The sequence below is a fragment of the Malaclemys terrapin genome, chromosome 5 (genome assembly GCF_027887155.1).
Source record: "Malaclemys terrapin pileata isolate rMalTer1 chromosome 5, rMalTer1.hap1, whole genome shotgun sequence".
Taxonomy (NCBI): domain Eukaryota; kingdom Metazoa; phylum Chordata; order Testudines; family Emydidae; genus Malaclemys; species Malaclemys terrapin.
This window is the reverse complement of record NC_071509.1, coordinates 31,712,567-31,738,879: the sequence shown is the minus strand read 5'-3', so window position 1 is coordinate 31,738,879 and position 26,313 is coordinate 31,712,567. Positions and strand designations below refer to the sequence as shown.

Sequence of the window (26,313 nt, the reverse complement as noted above, 5' to 3'; positions counted from 1 at the left end):
TAAATTTCTGGAAAACTTTAGAACAACCTTCTTACAGCATTTTGGACTGACTAATCCTCAATTGGTTCAAAATTCTTCGACCACTCCTCACCCACAGCAAGGCACCCTTGTACAAGGACCCCAAAATCCTGGAATCAAAACCCAAAGGCTTTAAACCTTGCTCATCCTGGGATGGACTAATTCTGCTTTAAGATGGGCACAGCAGATGCCTTTTCTGTCTGGGCAAATCCCATGTCTGAAGCAGGTGCTCAGTTTGCCTTTCATTCTGCACCTGAACCTGAAAATCATGGAATGCAAGACTCAGGCTCCATCTCTTAGAACAATCTATGAGAGCAGTATTGAAACCAATAGATCTGGGCTCGAAAACCACCATACCAGTCAAACCTGCATCCTCAGTGCTCCATCAAGTAGGCAGTTGCACTCCAAGACTTCAGCAGAGACCCTTTCTTTTCTTTGGGAGAATCTGAGCCACCACAACAGCCACCATCTCCTCCTCTGAAATCTGTTATTCCATGCAGGAGATCAGAGCCTCCTGGTACCAACTTCCCCTCTGACACTCACTTTACACCAGCTGGTACTCCCCTTGCCTTGAGTACCTCTACAGCTTCTCCAGATGCAACATGCTGGAAAATATGGGATCCCGTATAGCACTTCCAGACAACAAAGCTTGATCTGTAACCGTATTTTATCCCAGCCAAGAAAGTACAATTCCTTTTAACCCACTATATCAACTACTGAAAATTTATGGATTTTGTAGACAAGCTAGCACAACAAGACAGAGCTCATTTCCAGGCTCTTACTGATGAAGGAAAGCTAGTGGCCAGAACTGCACTTGAATCAGCAGTTGATGCAGCAGACACATCATCCTGGTTGATGGCAATAGCCATCGTAATGTGCTGGGAGTCATGGTTACACACCTCGGGATGTAAAACCTGTTCTTCGATGAAGCCCACTTTATCAATGAAATTACAACTGAGTCCTTGCACGCTTTAAAGAACTCTAGAGCCATCCTCTGCTCTCTGGGAATATATACACCTGCTCTGAAAAGGAAATATTACAGGCAATCTTACAGACCTAGACCAGGATCTCAACAGTTTTATCTCCAGCTATCTTATGACCCTCCTTGCAAAAGGCAGAGAGTACTCTGTATCATTTCCCTGCTGTATCATCTCAATCCCATTCCCTGGTGAAAATATACTTTTGACAGGAGTTTGAGAGATGTAGACCATTAACAATACCACCACTACCCTATACTTGTATACCATTCGGAAGTCCTTTAGCACTTTGTTTCTACAACTGAAGTGCCACTACAATGGACAAGTGGGTTTTAGATGTCATCTAATATAGCTATAAGATCGAATTTACTTCTGTATCTCCTCCAAAATCTCCATTCCTATCCCTCTTCAGGGACCGTTCTCATGAGCAGATTCTCAGACAGGAAGTGGAGTCCCTCTTATAGATGTGTCTCACTTAGGCTGGGGGGAGCACACGTGGACAGCCATGGGACTCAGGGCACTTGGACACCTTGAGAAGCCGTCTGCACATCAGCCTTCTGGAGTTCCAGGTAGTTTGAGAAACAAGTTTTTCTGCAATTCACGTGGTACAACCATGTTCTCAGACAATATGACAACCATCCTTTACATCAACAACACATAGGTGTGAGATCAATTCCCCTCTGTATAGAAGCACTCAGCCTATGGAGTTGATGTATCAAGAATGAAATCACATTTTTGGCAGCTTACCTTCCAGGTCCACATGAGTGGGAATTGAGTTAGTAGTAAACATTTTTGCTCAGTGGGGGATTCCCACCTGGGATCTGTTCATCTGTCAAACAAGAAATGTAACACGCATTGCTTCTGAGGTGCTCAAGAGCTACATTCTCAAGATGATGTCCTCCATCTTCTCTAACCAAATTATCTGAACTATGCCTTTCCTCCTTTACAACTCCTTCCTGGAGTCTTGAAGAAAATTTGTCAAGATAGGGCACATGTCATCTTCATTGCCCCCCGTTGGACCAGACAGTTGTCATCCCATCCTCTGATCAGAATGTAATAGTTTTCAAATCTCTTGACCCAGGTGAAAGGCAGGATCAAGCATTCCAATCCCGAGAGCTTCATCCCACAGCTTGGTTTTTGGATGGGCATCAACACTAATACTTTCCTGCTCAGAAGCTGTACAAACCATCCTTAATAACAATACAAAGAAACTCCACTAGGAGTCCTATTCAGCCAAGTGGAAAGGTTTCTCCATTAACGGATGTCAGTCAGTGGTTATTCCTTCCATTTTGGACTAGTTTCTCTCAAAAAGGCTGACCTTTCCCTTACTTCTGTACAAGTCCACTGGCAGCAATCAGTGTGTGTGTTATGACCCACATGTCTCAAGCCTGGATCCACAGGATTTATAGGAACAGCTACACTCCAACCCTCCACCTAGCAGTCTGCTGATGCTCGCTTACTTGGGACTTATGAAGCCTAGCCCCAGTTTGAGCTCTGCACCTACGGTCTTACTGGTGGAGTGCCAGAGCAGCTGATTGGCCTGCAGGCCCTACTTAAGCCAGCAGCAGGAACAGGAAGTTATTCGAACAAACTGGGCTCTACCCTGTTCTGGATCGTGTGCTTTGTGCTTCCTGCTCCTGCTCCCTCGGCTTGATTTTTCTGGCATCCTAACCCAGCATAACTCCTGGCATCTGATTTGTGTTTTTGATCTCCAGTTTGTCTCCTGCCTCAGTCCCCCTGGTATCCTGACCTGGCCTGACTTTGGTTCCTGACTTGTGGTTCTGGCCTCCAGTTGTCTCCTGCTTCGGACCTCCTAGTATCCTGGCCCAACTGACTCCTGTCTTGTGACTGTGGACTCTGGCTGCCCATGACCCAGCCATAACAGCTTGTTCAGATCACAGTTACCCTGAGGGACTGAGCCTGGTGTGAGAAGGATGAACCCAGAAGCACCACTGCAGCCCCTAGAAGCATTGGACTTGCCTGAATGGGCCTTCCACGTCCAGGTGGATAATTAAGGCTGCGTGTCTGTCACTGAGGTCACAGATTCTGTGACCTCTATGACTTCTTCAGCGGGTGGTGCTGGCTCAGGGGCTGCCCTAGCCAGGCAGCCCCTGGGCCAGCAGCAGCAGTTTGTGTGTGGGGGAGGGGGCTCAGGGCTGGGGCAGGGGGTCGGGGTGTGTGGCGGCGCTTACCTGGGGGAGGAGGGCTCCCCGGCATCCACTGGCATGTCCCTGCAGTTTCTAGTGGGAGGGGTGGCCGGGGGGCTCTGTGCGCTGCCCGTGCCTGTGTGTGCTGCTCCTGCAGCTCCCATTGGCTGCAGTTCCCGGCGATTGGGAGCTGCATAGCCAGTGCTTGTGGCGTGAGCAGCGCACGGAGCCTCCCTGGCCGCTCCTCCCCCTAGGAGCTACAGGGACATGCCGGGTAGGGAGCCTGTCAGCCCCGCAAACCCTCCCTCTCCTGGACCAGCAGGGGTCCCGGCCCCCCTCCCAGCACCAGTGGGGGTCCCAGGCCACATGCTGCCACCTGCCTTCCCTCCCACCCCCAGCACCAGCGGAGGTCCCGGGCCACCATCCTGCAGCGCCCCCAGCCTGCCCTCCTGAGCACCCGTGGTCCCCCGTCTCAAGTTTTAGTTAGGGGTATATAGTAATATTCATGGACAGATCATGGGCCGTGAATTTTTGTTTACTGCCTGTGAAGTGTCCATGACTTTTACTAAAAATACCCGTAACTAAAATGTAGTCTTACGGATAATCAAGCACTACAGGCCCAAGTTGCACACTGCCCTTGGATAACCAGAGGCTGCAAGTGAGGCAGGTCAGCACTGAGAATACTGTGCTGTGAATGCAGCATGCAGTGCCTTGCCCTAAACAGGGGGCTCCGCTACTGTTGCTCCAGTGGCTTGATGGGAACCACCAGCAGTTCCAGCACTTCATGAACCAGTGCTGCCTTCTGTTTCTGATGCATCCCCAAATCTATACCTCTGACCAGGCCATCTATACCTGCTGACAAGAGATGTTTTAGACTGGCCATCCCTCTTTCTGGAAGGCTATAGCCCTGTGCTGTCAGACTGGTATGCTTTTCTCCAAGCAGTGTCAGCCATCTTTGATGACCTGCACCTAGTGCAGGTCACCCTGAGGGGACTCCAGTGGGGGCAAGACCCAGTGACCTCCTGTGCAGCACACTTAATCATAGACCTTAAGGTCAGAAGGGACCATTATGATCATCTAATCTGACCTCCTGCACAACACATGCCATAGAATCCCACCCACTCCTGTATCAAACCACTAACCTATGTCTGAGCTATTGAAGTCCTCAAATCCTAGTTTAAAGACTTCAAGGTGGAGAGAATCCTCTAGCAAGTGATCCGTGCTCATGCTGCAGAGGAAGGGGAAAACTTCCCAGGGCCTCTGCCAATCTGCCCTGGAGGAAAATTCCTTCCCGACTCCAAATATGGTGATCAGCTAAACCCTGAGCATGTGGACAAGACTCACCAGTCAGACACCCAAGAAAGAATTCTCTGTAGTAACTCAGATCCCACCCCGTCTAACATCCCATCACAGGCCATTGGGCATATTTACTGCTAATAGTCAAAGATCAATTAATTGCCAAAATTAGGCTATCCCATCATACCATCCCCTCCATAAACTTATCACTGTTGCATCAGAGTGGAACAAAGTAGCGCAGCTGTATCAGTTCCAGTAGGGCTTATGGGAATAAATCAAAAACGCACTGGCCCCACATAGAGACACCAAGAGCCCTTTGTATGGACCTCACTATCCGTATAGATAATCAGCTGCGAAAACAAAGGGATAAGAAAGGAAGAAAAGGAACGGCACATCAGTGCAACTTGTGCTTCTGCTGTGGTTATCCTGACCATACCATCTCATTCTGCCCAGTATGAACGCCGAAGAGCTCAGAGAAACAAGCTGACCCAGGCCTGGTGGAGGGAACTGGCCCTTCTTGAGAGAAGAGAATATCCCCATACCCTAGTCCTCACTGATATGCACCCTGAGCCCCATCCATGGGCTTCTCATTTGCAGGTGTGTATTCAGCTTCACATCCTATGGGATCCCTGACAGATTCCGCTCCAACAGACCCTCATTGATTCAGGAGCCGTGGACAATTTCATGGCTGCAGCTGCAGCTCAGGCCCTATAGATTCCCCTGCTATGCAAGGCCATACCCAACCAATTGAAATTGTTGACAGCTCTCCACTATCTTCAGATAGAGTTTTGGAGGAGACTGTCCCCCTGGATGCCAGAGAAATAATACCATTTGGTGTGATTTATTCCCTGCATTTCCCCCCCGATCCTTGGCATGACCTTTCATGACCCTCTCATTCACTGATAAGAACTGAAAGTTATCTTCCCATTGGAATTCTGCTGACAGCATGGCCATGGACTAGCAGACTTTGCACCCACACCCAAGAAGGCTCAAATAGGTGTAGTTGTCCACATTGAAACACCCACTAAAGGACCTATGGAACTTCCCCCCAAGTACCGTGAATACTTTTGTCTTTTGAGAAGAAGAATGCAGAAAACTTCCCCCTACATGAGGCAGACTGTGACTGCCCGACCGGCAAAGCTGCTGTTTGGGTGGATATATGCGGTGTCATCGCCTAAACTGGCAGCATTGTGTGAATCTCCAAGAGAACCTGGCCTGGGGGTTCATCTGCAAATCAAATTCACCAGCCAGCGCCCTGGTCCTTTTTGTAAAAAAGAATGACAGCCTCCACCTCTGTCGATTACCAAGCCATAAATCAGATAATTTGGAGCCGTTACCTGCTACTCCTGATAGCCGATTTGTTGGACCGCGTAGGGGCTACCTGCATATTCACAAAACTGGATTTCTGGGGAGCTTACAATCTCATCCGTATCAGAGATGGGGACTGCCTTTTTGATCTGCTACGGCCACTTTGAATATTTAGTTATGCCATTCAGACTGACTAATGCCCCAGCAGCTATCCAGCACTTCATTAAAGATGTGCTATGAGGCCTACTGGAACAGTTTGTGGCAGTGTACTTAGATGATATATTAATCTTCTCAGATGAGCTGGACAAACACACAACTCATGTCCCCACTGTCCTGGAGAGACAACAACACATGGTCTCTATAGAGACATGCACATTTGATCAGACCTCAACTGAGTTTGTGGGTTTCATCTGGTCCCTGGAAGGAATCGCTGGATTTGTGTAAGGTCCAGGCTGTCCACAACTAGTCAGGCCCCTGTAATGTTCATGACCAGCAAGGTCTTTTAGGCTTTGTGAACTTCTACGGGAGGTTCATTTCAGATTTTTCAAAATAAACTTCACTCTACTCTGAAAAAATGCCGAGTTCTGTTGGTCACCAGAAGCCCAGCACACATTTGTGCAACTGAAGCTTGCCTTCATCACTACTCCAGTATTGGCCAACTCCAGCATGGCACAAGCTTTCATTGTGAAAGCTGACACCTGTAGAACAGCGATCAGGTAACTCCTCTTTCAAAGGCATAAACTCAAACAAACACTGCATCCCATCACTTATTACTCAAGGAAGCTTACGTCTGCGGAGTGAAACTGAGATCTTGGACAAGATGCTCCAAGCAGTTAAGGCTGCCTTCAAAGAGTGGCAACAGTACTTGGAAGGGACCTGTCATCTAGTCCAAGTGTTTACCACAAGAACCTGTAGTACCTACGCAGGGCCAAAGCCCTGCATCAACAACAGCTCCAGTGGGCCAGTGAGCATGCATATCCCACAGTTCTGATCCCTGTTCAATTTTACCTTGATCTACTGCCCTGGAACCTCTAGGTAGGTGCTGGATATTGTCATGTGTGGCCACACCATCCAGTTTCTTTTCCTTTCCACCACAATCCCCATTCCCCATCCATCTTCAGGGACCTTTCTCGTGAGAGCCTTTTACAAACAGAAATGGCCTCGTTGCTCTGTCTAGATGCCATAGGAGAGGAGCCTTAGGAGTACTGGGAAAGAGGCTTCTACTCCTGGTATTTCCTCATTCGAGAGAAGAAAGGTGACCTTCATCTTGTTCTAGACCTGAGGAGGCTCAATAAATATATTTGATACCTCAGATTCAGGATGGTAACACTTGCTTCCATCATTCTATCGCACCAAGATCAAGACTGGTTCATGGCTTTTAACTTGCAGGACATGAATTTGCATATTGCCCACAGGAAGTACCTCAGATTAACATTAGGATTCAATCATTACCAATACAAGGTGCTACCCTTCATACTCTCCACTGCTCCAAGAGTATTCACTGAGTGCCTGACAGTGATAGCGGCACATCTAAGGAAACATCTACATGTACCTGGACAACTGGCTGATCCAAGGACAAGCTCCGTGACATGACCAAGATAGCCCTAGCTTGAATCCTCACCCTGTTGTCTCAGGGCTAATGGTGAACTACAAAAAGTCATCTCTCACTCCATCCCAGATGGAGACCCTACTTGACTCTGTCAGCATGATCATATCTGCCAGAGGACAGATTCTGTTCCCTTTGATCAATCATACATGAAATAAGGTCAAGACCATCATGCTTGCATGGGATTACTAGGTCATATGTTGTGTACATACATGATACTGCTTGCCAGACTTTGCTTGAGACCATTACAACACCATCAAAGAACAGTGTACTCCCCAGCCAAAAACAATATGAACAGATAGGCCACTGTAACACTCCAAATCCTGCGAGAACTTGCCTGATGACCCCCTTGAATGTGAGAAAATGGTATGTTTCTCAACTCCTTCCTGTGCAAACTATACTTAATATGGATGCATAAGTGGGAGGTTGGGGGCCCACCTGAATCACATCAATTGCAAGAAATTGCACATGAACGTTCTAGGGCTGAGGGCCATCAGATTGGCCTGTATAGCATCCCTGTCAGTTCGACGGAATTCTGTAGAGCAAATCCTGATGGACAGTACATCTGTGATGCACAATATCAACAAACAAGGAGGCGCTTGATAGATCCCACTTTACCTGGAAACCATCGAGTTCTGGGAATGGTGTCACCAACACGAGTAAACCCTGGCCCCCACTGGCCCTGCACTTTCCAGCGGTCAGCAATTACCTTGACGACTTCTTAAGCAGAGACGTGATAACCAACCATCAGTAGTCACTGGAAATTCATCCTAGACATGATATTCAGCAGTGATGGGGGACTCTGACCAAAGACCAGTTTGCCACCACAGAGAATGTCAAATGAAACACCTTCTATTATAGAGGCGGCGTGAGCCTAGGATCTCTACCAGATGTTTTTCTACTCTGCTGGTGTCAAGCTCTCCTTTGCACCTTATCACTAACCCCCCTGATTACCATAATAATATCAAAGATCAGATGGGACAAGGCCACCACTGTCATGATCTCCTCATACTGGCCAAGACAATTTTGGCTGCCAGACCTACTCCATATGTCCAGTCAATCTCCCATTCATTTTTCCTGTTTGTATGAACACAATATCCCTGAACATCCAGACCTGCAGTCACTACACCTAACTGTGCTTGGATGCTGGCCAGATGAGCACTACTGATAGAGAATGCTCCAGGCAGTTCTTATGCATAGCAGGAAAGTTTCCACTAGAAGTATCTGCTCTGCAAATGCAAGAGGTTTCCATATGGGCAGCCCAAAACAACCTGAATTGGTTGAAGCCCTGATTCCAGGATCCTAGACTACATACTGCTCTTGAAACAATCAGGATTGGCATTAAGTTCTCTGAGTCCACTTAGCAATATCAACATATCATACACCAGTTCAGTTGAATTCAGTTTTCTTACACCCTGCAGTGTCAAGATTCACCACGGACATTCTTCATGCCTACCCTCCATTTAGAGACCAGACTGCTTCCTGGGATCTCAGTGTGGTTCTCTTGGTGATTCCCTTCAAGCCTCTATCTGTCAAAACATACTACTTTGTTGCTGTCACATTGGCACAAACTCAGTGACCGGACGATCTCTACTTTACAGGGACAATATTGTAATGAGATAACAGCCTAAGTTAATTCCCAAGGTAATCTCAAAATACCAACTGAATCAGTCAGTTACCTTACTGGTCGTCTTTCCAAAACCTCTCTCTTCTGCAGGAGAAAAGAAACATCACACCTTGGATGTCTCCAGAACTTCTACTTTACTACCTAGACAAGACTAAATCCTTCTGGCTCTCACTGGCTCTTTGTGGCTGTTTCGGGTGTATAGTAAGACCTGGTGATCTCTTCACAGAAACTTTCCAAATGAATTTGACAGTGCATTTCCATTTGTTACCAGATTCCCTCCTCCTTCCCACCAAACATTTGGACACAACTCCACTGTAGTACAGGAGACCTCATAATTGGCCTGCTTCAGAAATGCACCAGTCTCAGAGATTTGCAAGGCAACCACCTGGAGTAACCCACTGACCTTTGTTAAACAGTATGCATTTGACATGGCAGCCAGGGCAGATACCAAGTTCGGAAGAGTGATACTGCAATCTGTCTGTTTCATTAGCTGGGACTCCTCAATCCCACTATCTCAGGAGAATATTGCTTACTAGTCACCTACTGACGAGGGGCCCATACTGACACTTACTCGAAGAATAACAACCTATTACTTACGCTATTGTAACTGGCTTTTCAAGATGTTGTAGTCAATGTGGCTGCTACAACCCATCCTCCATCCCCACTTCAGGAGTTCTTGGTGAACACAGGCTTTGAAATGCAAGGGAACTGAGGGAGGGTTGCAGTCACCCCATCCTGTGCGCCTTCATGTGGGAATACGTGCAGTTCTGATAAACACTGCTAGCTAAAAGATTTGGGGTTTGTATGCATAGGGCTCATGCGCACCTACAGTGGAATCCACACTGATTACATCTTGAAAAACCACAGTTCTTGTAGGATAAGTAACTGTTCTTTCATTGACCTCATCCCCCAAACACACAGATGCCCTCTCTGACATATATCTTTCTGATGATCATCATCATTTTGGATCCTTGTATTACTAGTGTATCATGGATCTGCTATTTATTAATATTAACTTGATCTTGAACTACGTATGTTCAGATTTATGACCCACATATCAAACCATTATTACTAATGGCTTATTGGTCTGTTTGTAATGGCAAGTATAATCTTAGAGTATATCTGTGGAAGAAACAAGGGATGAGAATTCTATTTTATGGCCTAATAAATATATGTTTTTAAGCCCCCTGATTCCTGTATATGACCATAGGCCCACTTTTTTATTTTGACTCATCTTTTTAAAAAAAAAAAATCTTGTTTAACTTTTACAAATGAATTTTGCAAAAAGTTAACTACTCAACATTTCACACTGTTAATGGAACCAAGATGTCAGAAATATTACAACATAGGTCATATATTAAAAAGTTGTGCCATGTGTATAAAAATTCAGTAACAGAATTCCAAAAAATCCTTAAATTCTTAAATTATTATGATTATTTTATTACAGGGGATGGAGTGCTAGATCTCTCTACAAAGAAAAATGCAAGGCTGGAAGAGTCAACATATGATCCATTATCATCTGAAAATTCAGTGTCTGGGTAAGCATAATTTAAATATGTTTAATATGTAAAAGGAAACACTAAAAAAACTCTATGAAGGCAGATTATTTTTTTATAACATACTTGTACAGTATAAATTGACACACAAATTCAGTTTATATTTTGCTTTCCTCAAGAGTTTCACTCATAAGTGTGTGTCTATGTATATATCATTTGTTTCATTGTCTTTTTCTTTTCTTTCTGTTAAAGAAAAGTTATCAGAACAATCACCAAACTTTAGTTCATGTTACTAAAAATGAACTGAAAACTTAATTACATAATACAAAAGAGTAGGACAGTAGAAGAAAACGTAAATTTATTCTTCAAGGTTTTATTTAGGAAACTTCCATTTTGCACAAAAACATAACATCCAGATTATATTTTAAAAATATCCTTCAGCTAACATGAACAAGTTAAACATCTATTATCTTCAATATTTCTTAATGTGAGAGAGAGTTCCTAATTGTTATACTTACATCATGGTTTTGCCTATGGTGTGTGGTGGCAAACTGCTAAATATGTCCATTCAGCATTAAAAAATAAAAATGTTGTTTCATGTGCTGAAAGCTACCATTACATTAACTGAAACAAAAATAGTGAAATACATTGTTCTGTTGGATTTTGTTATAGTTTTGGCATCCTCCCATCCACTAGCCATAGCAGGACCCTTTTTGTCACCTATACATCTTACAAAATAATTTATTCCAAATAATACATTTAGCTTTATTTGTTGAATTGTGTAAAATTGTGTTCTGTTAATTTATTGATATGAACAAGTTTTAAAATTATTTGATTTTATAATTAGAAAAATATAAATAGTGATTAGAATTTTAAAAACTGACTTGTATATTGACAAAATGGGACTTAATTGTTAATTGCAGCACTTATCTTATGAATGTAGAAAAATTAGTCTTGTGGAAATCTGGGGGTTTTGTGTTTGGTAATGTACCTATCACTGCAAATTTTCTATAAGGGGGTTGACTCTTTTATTACTTGTTTAGCGGTAACGTCACGTTTCTACTAACAAAATCTCATTTAGGATTTGGGTACTTAATGGAATGTTAATTGCATAACTAAAATTATAAATGTTGCTCTGCAAGCATGTATCAAAGGGAATATAGCAATCACATGAGAATATTATCAAATACTGAACTAGGATTTAAAGTTCTTGGAAGGGCTGCTGTAGAAGCCACCGTATGATTTTGACACATTGTCCTACCAGAACTGTAGCATTTTACTATGATAATCAGTAACTACTACATCTCAAAGACTTAAAAGTATCAGAAGCAGTGATGTTACCTAAGCAAGGAGTATAATAAAGGAGTGGACCCTTCCCTTCCATAGCTGTGTGAGAGTCTCTCATACATCAGTTTACCATCGTTTCATTCCATCCATCCAGGAGACTACACAGACACAGAGAGGACTATGTGGAAAGAAGTGCTGAGTTTGCAGATGGTTTGCTCTCAAAAGCTTTGAAAGACATTCAGTCTGGAGCACTGGACATAAATAAAGCAGGCATACTTTATGGCATACCTCAAAAAACTTTACTTCTCCACTTAGAAGCCTTACCAGCAGGAAAGCCTGCACTTTTTAAAAACAAAACTCGAGATTTCAATGATAGTTATTCATTTAAAGACCGAAAAGAAACTTGTGCAGTGCTGCAAAAAGTAGCCTTGTGGGCAAAAGCTCAAGCAGAGCGCACAGAAAAAAGTAAACTCAGTCTACTTGAAACCTCAGAATTAAAATTCCCAACAGCTTCCAGTTACCTCCACCAGTTAACTCTACAGAGAATGGTCACTCAGTTTAAAGAAAAAAGTGAAAGTCTACAATATGAAACTTCAAATCCTACTGTACAGTTAAAAATTCCTCAGCTAAGAATAAGTTCTGCGTCCAAACCACAATCTGATAATGCTGGTCTTCTGGATGTCATGTACCATGTTTCCAAAACCTCCTCAGTCTTAGATGGATCAGCTCTTCAAAAATTGAAAAATATACTCCCTAAACAGAACAAAATTGAATGTTCTGGACCTGTAACTCACTCAAGTGTTGACTCCTACTTTCTGCATGGGGACCTCTCTCCTTTATGTCTTAATGTTAAGAATGGAACAGTTGACGGAACATCTGAAAATACAGAAGATGGTTTGGATCGCAAAGACAATAAACAACCAAGGAAAAAACGTGGCCGTTATAGGCAATACGATCATGAAATAATGGAAGAAGCTATTGCTATGGTAATGAGTGGGAAAATGAGTGTTTCCAAAGCACAAGGAATTTATGGGGTACCTCACAGCACTTTAGAATACAAAGTTAAAGAAAGATCTGGAACACTGAAGACTCCGCCGAAGAAGAAACTTCGATTACCAGACACTGGGTTATTTAATATGACAGATTCAGGGACTGGCAGCTGCAAAAACAGCAGCAAGCCTGTGTAGATTAATTGTTAGCAAATTGTTTGTGTGTGTGGGTGTGTGTGTGGGTGTGGGTGTGTATGTCTGTCTGTATACACACACACACACATGAGAAATACATATGCTCACGCTGACAGAAGACATGAAATGATACAGTTCAAAAACCACATACATGCCTTTTGAAAAGTAGTTTTATTCAGGGTTTTCACTGTGGACAGAATTATAGAGTTCTCCCTTAATTCTGATAGTGTGTATTTAATAAAATCCTTGTATAAATAGGTGAAAAAGATTCAGGTTTTCTTTAGTAGTCAATAGCATAAAATGTTTTGGGAAAACAAGTATTTGTCATGTGAAGCATTATTTTTAGTTCGTAAAGAACCACATTAGCCATTAAATAAAACATCTTATTATGGAAATACATGACCCATGGTTTGCAAACTTTTATACTTCACAAATTACTTGCAATAGTTTGTAAGTAGTTCAGAATACACAAATCAAGGGATTATTTTTCTTTTACAAAGTTAGTTCCTTACCAAGGAAATGGATATGTGAAGTATTAGTAGGAGGTAGTACATTCTGTGGAAGAAGGAAAAAAATACATCATAACTAGATCTCCAATACAACTAGAAAAAACCAAAACATTTCATTAATAAAAATGTGTGTTAGCAGACATAAAACTGCATTTTTATCATTTTAAGAATAATTTTGTTTGTTTAGCAAGAAATTGGTGTTTACAGAATATACATTTATGAAAACTGACAAATTACTGTAGGTATAGAATTATTAAATATGAAATAAGATGGAATACTAAGTATAAAATTTAAACTTAATTATTAACATAATTTTCCTTTTTAGTTTGGAAAATAAGATAACTTCTAAGGTTTAAGAAGAAAGTTGGAATGCAACTTACAGCATGTTCATAATGTGCACAGAATGAGCTTGAGAATGGATATTAAATGTGCTCGTTAATTAATGTTATGACTACTTAAAATTCATTTAAGGATTGTCACACTCCTTATATTGAAAAACAAAAAACTCACTGTAACTGTAACATATTTGCTGCTGTGACATTTCAAACCTTTTCAGTTTATCAAAATGAATATCAAGTTTTCATTTTGGTGGGCCGATACACTATCGTTTTGCTAATAACCAAATTTGCAGTTCAGGGTCTTGACAGATTCACAAATATTGAACAGTGAAGCTGTTTTGAACTTTCAGTAGTATAAATTCATTATAAATTTGTTAGAAGCTAGGCAGTTATTTTAAATATGTGACTTAATAGAATCTAAGAGAGACCAGCTGTCTTCAGATTGCAGTTTTTAAATTAATTTTCAAGTATTTACATTGGATTTTAAATAATATGTAATTTTGGTGGTGTAATGTCATAAAGCATATGTCTACATAAGAATGAGTACTTGCTTTATACATTCAAAATTCAACATCTGTTAATTTAGGTTTAGATTATTTTTTCCACACCAGATCAAACATATCCAGAAACACTTACCTGTTTTTCTACTTTTTGTATATTTTCTCTCACACATACAGTGTCAGACATGTTTTTTTGCTTAAATTTGCCTTTGTATAGGCTAATTATCCTATGTGAATGTAAGACTACATTACACGTGTAGGGCCACATCATGTAATTGACTTTTAAAAGAAACTTGAACTCAGTGCGGAGTTTCTCTTAAAAATTTATGGCAAAATCTAGCTCTTGGCTATTAATCTTATTACAGGTAATTCCTTACGTTTTAAAATAAATTAATCCATAAGAAGTTAAGTGAAACTGCACAACCACCAACATATCAATCTTTTGGTCTCTTAGATCTATAATGTACCCTCTTCAACTATTAAGGTTTACTTGCATATTAGAAAAGGAATCCTTCTGTAAAAATAATTGTATCTAATAACAAGTAGGATACATATAAGCAGGTGTCAGGGTCATCGTTGATTTTAAAGAATTAAGCCATATTTTTGTGAGGGCCAGAAAGATGAATTTGTTAATGTATCCTCCCCAGTGGAAAACAAAATTGATAGTACCTAAAGGTTTCAAAATCTCTCTTTATACAGAATTTTACTTGCAAAAGTTTTGGGACTTCAATACATTGCCTACTATTTGTACCACACTAAAATTTTTTATTCCTCAGACAATATTATAAATTGAGTCAGAAGTTTATATTGAAGGCAAGTTACAGTACACTTTTTATATCATTTAAAAGATGACCTGACCAAAAATTGACAGGATTCATAAAATCAGGGATCATTTTACTATTGACTTAACAGTGATCAGTAGTTTTGTATAATATTATAATTTTCAGCATTTTAGTACTTGTATTTATTTATTTTTTTGGTCAGAAATAGTATATTAAAATATTTTTTGATAGTTTATAGATGATGCTCAACCTGTAAGTGTTTTTAAAAAGAAACAGAATTATTTGTTTCTAATTATTAGGCTAACTTTTGATTACACAACTAAGGAAAGGCAGGGAAATGTGTAGGTTCCCCTTCCCTAACTCTAGTGTATTCCATTTAAATGTCATTTAAGTTGTACCTTTGAACTGTTTTATAAATTCAGTTACCAGTCACTACTTCGAAATTGACAATTTCTGAAAATTCATGTTTCAGCAGACTTTTAAATGAAGGCGAAAGCATGCCCTACGTGCTTTCTACTTATTTGAATGTTTCTCAAGTATTTTATATTAAAAAACAGTGCCTCCTGTTTTTAGAACTACTGCTCAGTAAAGTTGTTTAAACCATTTCTGGTAGCTAATGACAATTTTATATTAAATTGTATATTAACTTTAGTGAGACTGATTTTTTTTTTAGTTGTTTACAGTACAAATACTTGTATTTGTTTTTTAATTGCAGTATTTCCATTGTCGCAGTAATTTAGTAAAACTCTGTGGCTGCCTTGATTTTTGACAGATTTTGTTAATAACTGATTTTTAGGCAATTAGTTATATTTATGCATAAATCAATTGCACTATAATTCATGAATTATTTATTACAATATTTTCTAATGAATTCCATGTATTTGTCTTGTGTTGTAAATGTACTGTAATTCTGTTTCCTCTTTGTGTTGTTATATACCTAAATCTGATTGTATGAATTTAATTGTTTAGTTAACGTGTTTCTACGTTGTAATTTGTAGTAAAGCACTTCAATGCTTTTGCACATAAATTTACAACAACACTGATGTGTGATTGATTTTGCTCATTCAGTAAAACAAAACAAAAAAAGACCATATACTGGCTCATTTGACTTACTCCTTAGGCACAAATTTACTATTAGTCTAATAAGTTCATGATAGAACTTGCTTTTGACAGTTATTGCTACAATGAACATATTTATAAAGCAAAAATAATTGTCACAAGGAAGACTGGTTCTCAAAATATGATGGTCTGCTAATAAATTAGGCACACCCCTCAGCCCGGCCTGCAGCTCCCATTGGCCTGGAGCAGCGAACTGTGGCCAGTCGGAGCCGCGATCGGCCGAACCTGCGGATGCGGCAGGTAAACAAACTGGCCTGGCCTGCCAAGCGGCATCCCAAGTTTGGGAAACACTGCCCTAAAGTATAGGAGAAACACAAAATTGTTTTATCAGTTTTCAACTGCAAACCGATCTGTATAAATTGAGTGCTTATTTTACTAATAATCTGTTCAGAAAGCTTTATTCATTTAATTTGTTAAACTTTCTTCACCCAATATATTTAGTTATTAAATATATGCATTGGGGCATAGGAAAAGGGAGAACATTTATACAAATAATTTATATGGCCAGTAATTTTTTTGTTCTCCCTTTGACTACTTGAAAACATTTTTGTTCCTCCCAAGTCCAGTTTCCTTTCTGCTCATTTCTTCATTGAAGCTGTAATCATGCTATAAAGCATCTCTGGCAGAAAAAGCTAAGGATGGAACTCTGAGGGAGAAAATCTTTGTTAGATAGTTCCTCTTTGATAGTTCCCATGGGTTGGAAGAGAAAACCAATCTTGATATTTTATATGTTAATTCTATACAAAATAGGCCACTACACCCGTCCTCAAACTTGGTGGGTCACCATGTGATGACCCTATGCCTTTGTGCCAACTTTGACCCCCACAGACAATCGCCAGTTTTGGCAATTGCTGCCCCTGGCACTGAGCAGGGGATTTCAATAGAAAGGATAATGCAGTTCAAGGTTCTATTATAATTTCCACCGAATCTGTGAATGGCTTGACTTTAGGGGACAAGATGTGTTAATCCTCTTGCCCCTAACCCACCCCATTTCTATCCCCTCCCTCTGCATGAACCCTGTACCCACAGAACCTCTACCACAGAATTCATAGAAAGATGAAGAGTTCTGTGAAGACAGCAATTGTAGCTACCGTTGCGCACAGGAAGGGGGAAGATTCATGTATGGCTCTACAGGGCTAGTAACCTGGACCTCTGTGTTTGACACTGCCACTTTTTGCCATGGGAATTACTGTGATACTATAGATTCTGTATAATGACGACACAACAGGATGAAAGAGAAAAAAAGAGGAAATCATTTGCTGAAGCACAACTCTTTAATACTTAACAAAAGTAGTTGGAAAGCTATTAAAAACATGAAAGTTGAATGAATTTGTTTACAAATACGAACATTTCTACAGAGGGATTATATGCATCTCTTTAAAGTAAATGCTTTGTTTTAAACAGATTTTTAGGCCTATGTCCTGAGCAGCAGCCAAGCGGTGCTCAGCATACTTTAGTGCAGGGTGGTACAAAGGTAACTTAACATTTTGCATTCCCCTGAACCTGGGGTCATGTAGTACATGGCGTAAGTTAGAGCAGCATGAGCTGCATATGATTTTATAGGGCTGTTCTGACAGCTAAGGATCACTGGAGTATAGGGATGTCAGACCCACTCTACTGATGGCCAGGAAAGGGGTGGTGTAGGAGCAATAGTAGTGACAGTGCACACCTGAAAATTACTGTACACAGTGGGAAAACCTTCAGTGGCAAGCTCAAGGCAGCTTTGAGGCCCCTAGAAGACCTGGCCTATAACTTTGAGAGACCTTTAGGAACACTGAAGTTTCTTACACTAGTGAGCATATATTTTCTTTAGATTAGTCAAATGTTTAAAAAAGTAATCTTATAAAGAACACTAATAGTCCATAATTTATAAAGTATATATATGCGTGGAGAGCATACAAAGACAGATTCCTCTCTGGAGGCTTCAATTTATGTAGGTATTTTTTACCACACCCATCATGGTGAATTAAGTGCTTATCAAAGTTGTAATTTGCTAGTAGTTTATTTAAACTACAGCATATAATATTACTGAACAAACTATTAAATAACATGTTAAAGGTCATTACTATGTTCAAGAATTTTTATTTCTATTTTTAAGTTTCAAAATGTGTTCTTACATTTAAAAAAACATAGAAAATACCTTTATTTATTTATCCAGTGTGATTACAGAAGTCAATTTTTAATCTAATTTTTCTATTCCGCTTTCAATCTTGACTTTTGTATTTTTTTTTGTTTTTTGGTTGGTTGGTTTGTTTTTGGTATTTCAATAAATCTGATAAGTTGTTCTACATTTTATAATTGCCATAATTGGAGTTCCACATAAAATAAGCTTAGCTGATTGGGTCCTAAACTCACTCGTGGTGGTAATATCATTACAGGCTCCACAATACAGTAGAGTTTCATTTTAGATGACAGATGCAAATAATTTTGCCTTTCTATGTCATTTAATTTAATTTGAATTACAAGTTCAGCTAATAACATCAGGATTCAGTTAGAATGTTAAGAGATACTTCCCGGCTCTTTGAGCTCTGGTCAAGTGAAAAATTCTCTAAGTCATCTAGATGGTTCACTTTGAACACTTTCAAACTTTATAAAAATGTTTCAGGAGAGGAAGAAAATCACCAGGAATTATGAAGCATAGTTGATTGCTTTTATAGCATACAAATTAAAGCTTACCTAGGCCAATAATTTATACATACAAAACTATGCATGTACAAATCTTAGGAAGAAAGATGAAATAATTTATGGATTTTTATAATTCAGACTTGATACTAGTTTGTTTACATTTGTTGAATAATGAATTAATAATTTATATACACGGTATATTAAAATGTAAAATGTAAAACCAGTCAAAATGAAATTTTGCCAAAATGGAGATTTAAATATTGAAAATGATTGGTGAGAGAAATAGGGTGAATGGTTAGTGTCATGTTCAGAGTTTGGTGATATGTTTAAAAATATATACTTTTCTAAAACAGAATTATTTTAATATTATTTGCTGCTCTTGCTTGGTACCAGTAAAAGTTCTGAATTATTATAGAGGATAACTATTTTATTGTAGTTGCTATTCAACAGTGGTTTTTGTGTTTAGTTGAAGAAAGGTCTGTATTAATTTCAACAATGGAACATTTTCAGCTTTTCATTTTAAATGATTGATTAGGTAAGTAGTAATTTTAGTTTTAATAAATTTGTGTTGAGAAATCAAGTAGTTAAGAGAGAATTTCATAACCGATTTTGTTTTGGTTGAGTATCTGAGAACAGCTGTTTTGAAGTCTTATTTAGATATAGACACTTAAATTAATCTGATATTTAAAGGGATTCAATCTCTTTGCTTTGTTAGTTATTTATTTCAAGGGTTCCTTTTTGTTGTCTTGTAGGTACAATGTGTGTGTGTGTGTGTTGAGAGAGAGAGAGAGAGAGAGATGCAATGGAAGCCTGTGGCAGATTTATGCTAATGTGGTAAAAACTGGAAAGGGAATCTATATCTTAAAAGAACATTAACAGCAGTGATGGCTTCTAAAGTTATTTCTGTGGCCTACTAAGGTTGAATGTTCTTTTAAACAAATTTTTTAAGTTCATATTGAACATCTTATGGGCTGTGCTGCATAACACACACAGTAAGGGAGGGATAGTCTTGTGGTTAAAGCACAAAATCTGGAGTCCGAAGAGAGGGGTTCTGTCCCTGGCTCTGCCACAAGCGTCCACTGTGACTTTGGACAAATCATTTTACCCCTTTCCATGCCTCAATTTTTCCATCTGTAAAATAGGGATAATACTTACCTCACATGTTTGTTGTGAGGGTTAATTCATTAATGTGTGCAAGGAAATTTGAAATACTGGGATGAAAGGTGCCATGAAATAAATAGTATTATAATTATTGTATTTGAGAAATGCTGGATTTCAAACAGTTTTTCCTTTGTCAAGTAAAATGTTTTTTCACTGGATATTTTCCTACTTAGCATGCTAGAAATATTCTACTATATATAACATACACATCAGCTGAAGTGAAATAGTTCTATAAGAAATTTGCAAATATGATAAATGAACTATGTAAAGGAAATGGAAATAATTTTTTCCATGCCTTTTCAGGATTTCAGTCTTCTATTTAACAGTTAAAACTGTAACCTACATCATATTTTACTGTAATTTATTTTTTGTTTTGATTTGTTTTTGTTTTCAGTTCAACAGTTGGTGCAAAATCAGAGGAAGCAACTAAATTGGAAAAAGGAAAATCAGCACTAAACAAGGTTTTGGAATCTTTGTGCTCTTACCACTGGCAGCAGATTTTGGCTATTTTGAAATTTTTAATCCAAGACAAAAATGTTCCTTCACTTTGCAGTTGCCTGCAACCTCATATTATCCATTCAGAAACTCAGAACTCCCTCACTGAAGATGAAAACCATGTTCCATTTTGTAGTTGTGATGGACATATGCTGACAAAAAGGTGCTGTTTACAAAATCAAAATCCAAACACTTATTTACCATCTCTGTGTGTTTGTATTAAAGATTTGCACTGTTTGCCATGTCAGACTGTAGCTACTGGATGTATTAAGACAGTGGTGAATAAAAGGATTGCTAACAGTTGTAATAGTCATAGGTGCTGTACAGGACAACTACAAAACTGTAACAGCAAGTACTCTGTGACAGCAGCAACTTATCCATCTTTTTCTTCAACTGAAGACAATGATTTGTCAAACAGCATTAAAAGTTCTAGTAGATCTCGCAGCCCATCACCTCCTCCATTGTCACCTGCACAAAATAATGAAATTGAAACATTGGAAGGATCACCTATGGATTTTCCAGCTTTAGACAACAACAAATTTGAAATAACCATTAATCAACCTCCATCTCTCTTGCCAGCAGAAGGAAGCAATAGAGAGTATGAAGATGAAGGTAAACTATGCAAAGGAAAAGGGTTTGGTTACTCAAATGAAATTTGGCTGTCAACAGATCAAGAAAGCAGCAAATGTGTTATAAATTCTGAAAAGTTTGAAAAAGGTGAAAGTTCTGCCATTTTTCAAGATTTAATGGATCGTATTAATGAAAAATTAAAATCAATAGAAACTACAGATATAACAACCAATCTTGTAAAATTGTCTGACAGTGACAGGGCACCAGAAAATGATAATGTAAAATTGGGGGACTTCATAACATCTCTCTTGCACGATGCTAAGGCAAGTGATTACACTTTTATGGAGTTACTGAGCCAACATGATAAACAAGTGGAAAATAAAATTATCCAAACCAGATTTCGCAAACGTCAGGAAACTTTATTCGCAATGTACAATTCTCCTGATTCACCACTGATTAGACGACAGTCTTTGCAAATCAAGAGGGAACTTGCAAGTCTTGATGAAACTTTTATAAGGAAAAAGTCAACTTTAGAGAGAAATGCAAAGAAGTCTACAAAAAATTATGGTAAAATGTCCGCAAACAAAGGAGACAGTTATAACATGTTAGAAGACAAAGCTTTACAAAATTCTGACAGTAATCTAGGTATGAGATGTCAAACTAAATCCATTTCTTTGCCAGTGTGTCAAGCAGAATCAATGGGACTACCTCTGAATAATTTTGAAACTAACTCTAGCTTTGTAGCATTTTCAGAAAACAATGTTACCTTAGCAGATCAGACTAACTTTCCAAAAACACAAGGAGATTATGCAATTGAAAAAGAGACTGATCAGAGTCCTTTGAAGGGGAAATATAATGGAATCTTGGGCAGAACCAAACGTAACATTGTGCCTCCTGGATGGTACTCTGTATATGTAACAAATGACTTTTTATGTAGAAAATCCTCCAAAGCAAAAAAATCTCCTGAAAATTTGGAAAGAGATAATATAGTTAAAAATCTTCAAGCTGAAAGATATATTGATGTAAATAAGATTGTAAGGAACACAAATCTACAAGTTGTTGTGGAACGCTTGGAAGATACAATAAACTTAGCCAAAAAGACTAAAAGTCCACTGTTGGATAGTTATAAAATATCCAGTACATATGAGTGTGATATGAACCAAACTGCTAGGAGAGGCCTACATTTTAACATGGGTGAAAAAGGAGGTGCAGGACAGAGTTTCCTCCCCCAGTCTCACTTGTCATGCAGCCATGCATGCAAACCAGATTGTGTGCCAACAAGAGAACACAAAGAAGTTCTAGATCAAGGACTTGGTAACAACCTTTTGAAATCTTCATCCTCTGATTCAGACAGATTGACTTCTAGTAATGGGGATGTACAGACAAGATCTGAAGTTGGGGAGAGTGCATCTCTCCTAGGTTACTCTAGCCCAATAAAACTTATGTTTGTCTCAGAGGTTAATAGTAGTGAAGGAGTGAAATATACTTTAACTGCTGCCAGTGCATCTTCTACAGCAAACACCGATCTTTGTTTATTTCAGAAGTATCCAGACACAATATCAGGAAAAAAATCTAAAACAAGTGATCTTGTTCATGAAATCTGCATTGGAGACTCTGGATATAATTGTAATGAAAGTGACACTACAGAGGAATCAAATTTTGTTAATACTGAGACAATTGCAGATACTTGTGCAGCAGATGAAACTGACTTAAATTATTTTAAGCAAAGTGAAGAAACTGTGGAAAAATCAAGTAGTGGCAATGAATCTGTTTTAAAAAGAAAACCTGGTAGGCCTAAAAAAATAGGGCCTCAGGTTGTAAAACAGGTTAAGCGACCTATTGGACGACCTCCAAAGCCTAAAATAGACACAGCTGAAAATAGTGACCATAGATGTGAACCAACCAGTATTGGGAAAACCACCAAATCTGATGTAACGGTAATGAAAGAAGTTATCAGTAACAAGAATATTACTGTGACAGTTGTTTTTGGAAGGTCAAGAAGAACTAAAAGGCATGTTTCTGAAGGGAATATAAATATAATTAATGCTATGCCTACACAACGTGATTCCAATTTTACAAATGATTCTAGTGAACTGAGGCAAAATACAGAAACTGAAAGTGGTTTTGCAGAAATAGTAAAAGTCTTACAGAATTCTGCTACTGAAAATGAAGTCTCTGGGTCTTGTTATGAGTATATTAGACCTATCAAGAATAATCCACTGTTACCACACCTTTACAGCAATATCATACGACCAAATCAGAAGCCTTTAACTATCACTAGAAAGCCTGGTAGACCAGCAAAAGTAAAAATCTCTGGCATATCAGTGACTATTAATAGAGTTTCACCTCAGGAAAGAATAGTAAGTATTAGCGGCTGCCTGCCTCCATTGCAGCAACAGCATATGTTAGGGAAAAAAATATCACAGGAGAAGAATAATCAACCGTGCAATAAGATGAATGAAATAAAGAGCATTCAGAATGACACTACCAAGGATGCATCTGTGATTACTACTACAGAATCAAGAAAACATGAAATTCCTTTGAGGCATTCTGTTAGAGACAGAAGACCATCACTGCATTTCTTACATTCATTAGCATCTTCTAGCACATTTACTTGTAGAAGTGCCTTGCTACGTAAATCGTATAAGCTCCATTTGAAAAAAGCTAAGGTTCGAAAGGAAAAACATATGCAATCAAATCTGAGGCTAGCATCCAAGGATACCTCAGAAACTAAAAATTCAGGGAGTGAAGAAAAGGGTTCTGAGGTAAATGAATTTAGGTCTGTTAATGAAATATCACTGGATCCCATTTTTTCATCAAATCCTTCTCTCAGGTGGTGGGCTACTTCCACTTCACATGACTCCTTGTTGGAAGAACTAAATAATAGATTTGAACAGATAACTAATACCTGGTTGCAAGTAGGTGGAAATGAATTTGAAAAGTGTTTATATGAAAAAATCAATCATGTTGAACAAGATTGTAGCATTAAAGTGTCAAGACCTTTAGACACCTGCCTTGTAGAACTTGAAGCATCACCTATAAAAATGCTTTTTCAGAAGAAGTGTAATATAAACGAACTTAGTACTTGGTTTATGCAAACAACAGAAACGCAGTCCCTCTCTCTAGTGAGAAAGGCAAATGCTCGCAATCCTTTGGAAGTAATTAGTACTAGAGAGATTAAGATGGGAAGTAAACAATCTGATCTTAATACTAGTCCTTTCAGAAAGCACTTTAAAAAGTTTGCACTATCCTCTCCTTCAGAACCAGCTGGGAAATTACAAATATTGCATAAAATGGTCCAGGCTCCAGTTTTAAATATGAAAAGTAATTTCACACTAGCCAGATTAAGAAGAACTGAATTTAAGAAGTTACAACATGACAAGTGGAGACAAGTGAAAAAAATGTATAACCATGGAACAGGTGACTGGAAATCTAAAAGGCGAAACTTAAGATTTTTCTGCCAAAGCCAGTTTTTTAAAAATGCAAGTGGGAAAATCAGTGATGTAGTACCCATGCACCAAGGAAAAAGTACAGTAAAAACCCAGCCCACTGAAATCTTAGAATCTCGCAATAGAATCTTGTCAACTGGAACTGAAGTCAAAGACGCATTTCTTCCACAGACAATAGAATTGTCTGACTTCAGCACACATCCTGGTTTAACAAATATTTTTAAATCACATTCAGAGATAAATGGAACAAGTTATAATCAAAAAAATGTTGGAAAATCACAGAACCAACTTAAAATGAGTCAAAGTACACGGAGAGCCAAAACCTTTAAAGATTGTAGAATATTTCTGAGAAAACTGAATCATATAGAACAGCATAAATCGTTCAAGTTAAATACTATCATTTATGCTCCAGAAGCTGTTGAAAGTAGAAGCAATGAGACCTACACTGAAGAAAAAAGGCATTGTACTTTAAAGTCCTATTCTGCTAGGCAAGATGCATTAAAGGGAAAAGAAAAGGATGTGGAGACATGTAAGGGAACTAATCCTTCCAAAGTGACTGCAATGCTGGATGACCAATTAGACAGCAACAAATCAAGCATATGCATAAACAATGAGAGCCCTGCTGCTAGTTCTGAAGTTCTTAACAAAATAAACATAAGAAAAAGACCACAATGGGAGACCACTGATATGAATGTAAGAAAAAGGCATAAGAGCCAATCATGCAATACTGGACAAATGGCGAATTATTACTCAAAATACCAACTAGGTAAGTCCCCGCCCCCCTTAATTTTAAAATACTAATTTTAAATTAAAGTATAACTGAAAGAGAAGTAGAATAGCTGGAAACATTAAAATGTATACGGTGTGGGTCAAAAATATTCAGTCTTCAAAAAGTAATAAAATGCAACAATTTATAATACCAAAAGTATAGTGTTGAAAGTGCAGTTAAAATTTTTAAAATACTTTATCATTTTATTAAAGTTTACCATCTGCTTTTACAATAGGTATATTACACTATCCAGGCTGATGATGCACTTAATGACAAGTCAAAATAGCAATGAGCTACTTTTAGTAGCATAGTCTGAGAAAGACGTTGGGTGAAATTCTGACACCATTAAAGTCAGTCAATTGGAGTTTTGTCATTGATTTCACCCATACGGCATAGTCCTTGGTATGTCAGGGAGGCGTTAACTACAAAACACATTTACACAGAGATACATAGTTACAGCTCAGTTAAACAAAAAATTCATTTTTTCTCATTTGACATTGATTTAAATACAAATCTATAATAGGACTCATAATTAAACAGTAAGATATGACCGGTAGTATTGTGTATTTCTGGGAAATTATTTACTAGAATGTCTGTGGTAGCTCCTGATTTGGTGCCAGTTGAAATCAATGAAAAGATTTCTGTTGATGTTGATAGATTTTGTAGTGAGACATAGATTAATCACACTGAAATGCATTTGCCCTAGAATGTTCTATTGCTATTGTGAAATGCAATCTGTACGTAAGAAAGAACGGTAAGAATTTTATACGGCAAAATTGTGCAGGTTTCACATCATCATGGCCATAATATAGTTAAAAATGTGGGGTCAATTGTCAAACTCTTATTCATGTCTGTGAACCCTTACTAACATGAGTAGTCCTATTGATTTCAATAGGACTACTCAGGTGAATAAGTGCTCAACAGAATAGTAAGGGTTCCACAATAGGGTCCATAATTACAATAAAATGATACATTTACTAACCTACAATTATATTAGATTATCTGTCCAGATTATTAGGTAGCCCAGAAAAGAGAACTAATTTAAATTAT

The 26,313-nt window shown here is 38.8% G+C and overlaps 1 protein-coding gene across 11 annotated transcripts in view; it reads left to right on the top strand.

Moving 5' to 3' along the window:
• LCORL (ligand dependent nuclear receptor corepressor like) overlaps nt 1-26,313 on the top strand; it is a 174,995-nt gene that overhangs the window by 126,362 nt on the left and 22,320 nt on the right. For 6 of the 11 annotated variants that reach the window (XM_054029988.1, XM_054029986.1, XM_054029990.1 and 3 more), the window contains 2 exons: nt 10,427-10,517; nt 20,375-25,260. In XM_054029988.1, coding sequence (XP_053885963.1) covers nt 10,427-10,517; nt 20,375-25,260 — 4,977 coding nt within the window. Of the gene's footprint in view, nt 1-10,426; nt 10,518-11,916; nt 16,164-20,374; nt 25,261-26,313 lie in introns of those variants that run through there. The other 5 variants (XM_054029995.1, XM_054029996.1, XM_054029994.1 and 2 more) reach the window with 4 other exon arrangements.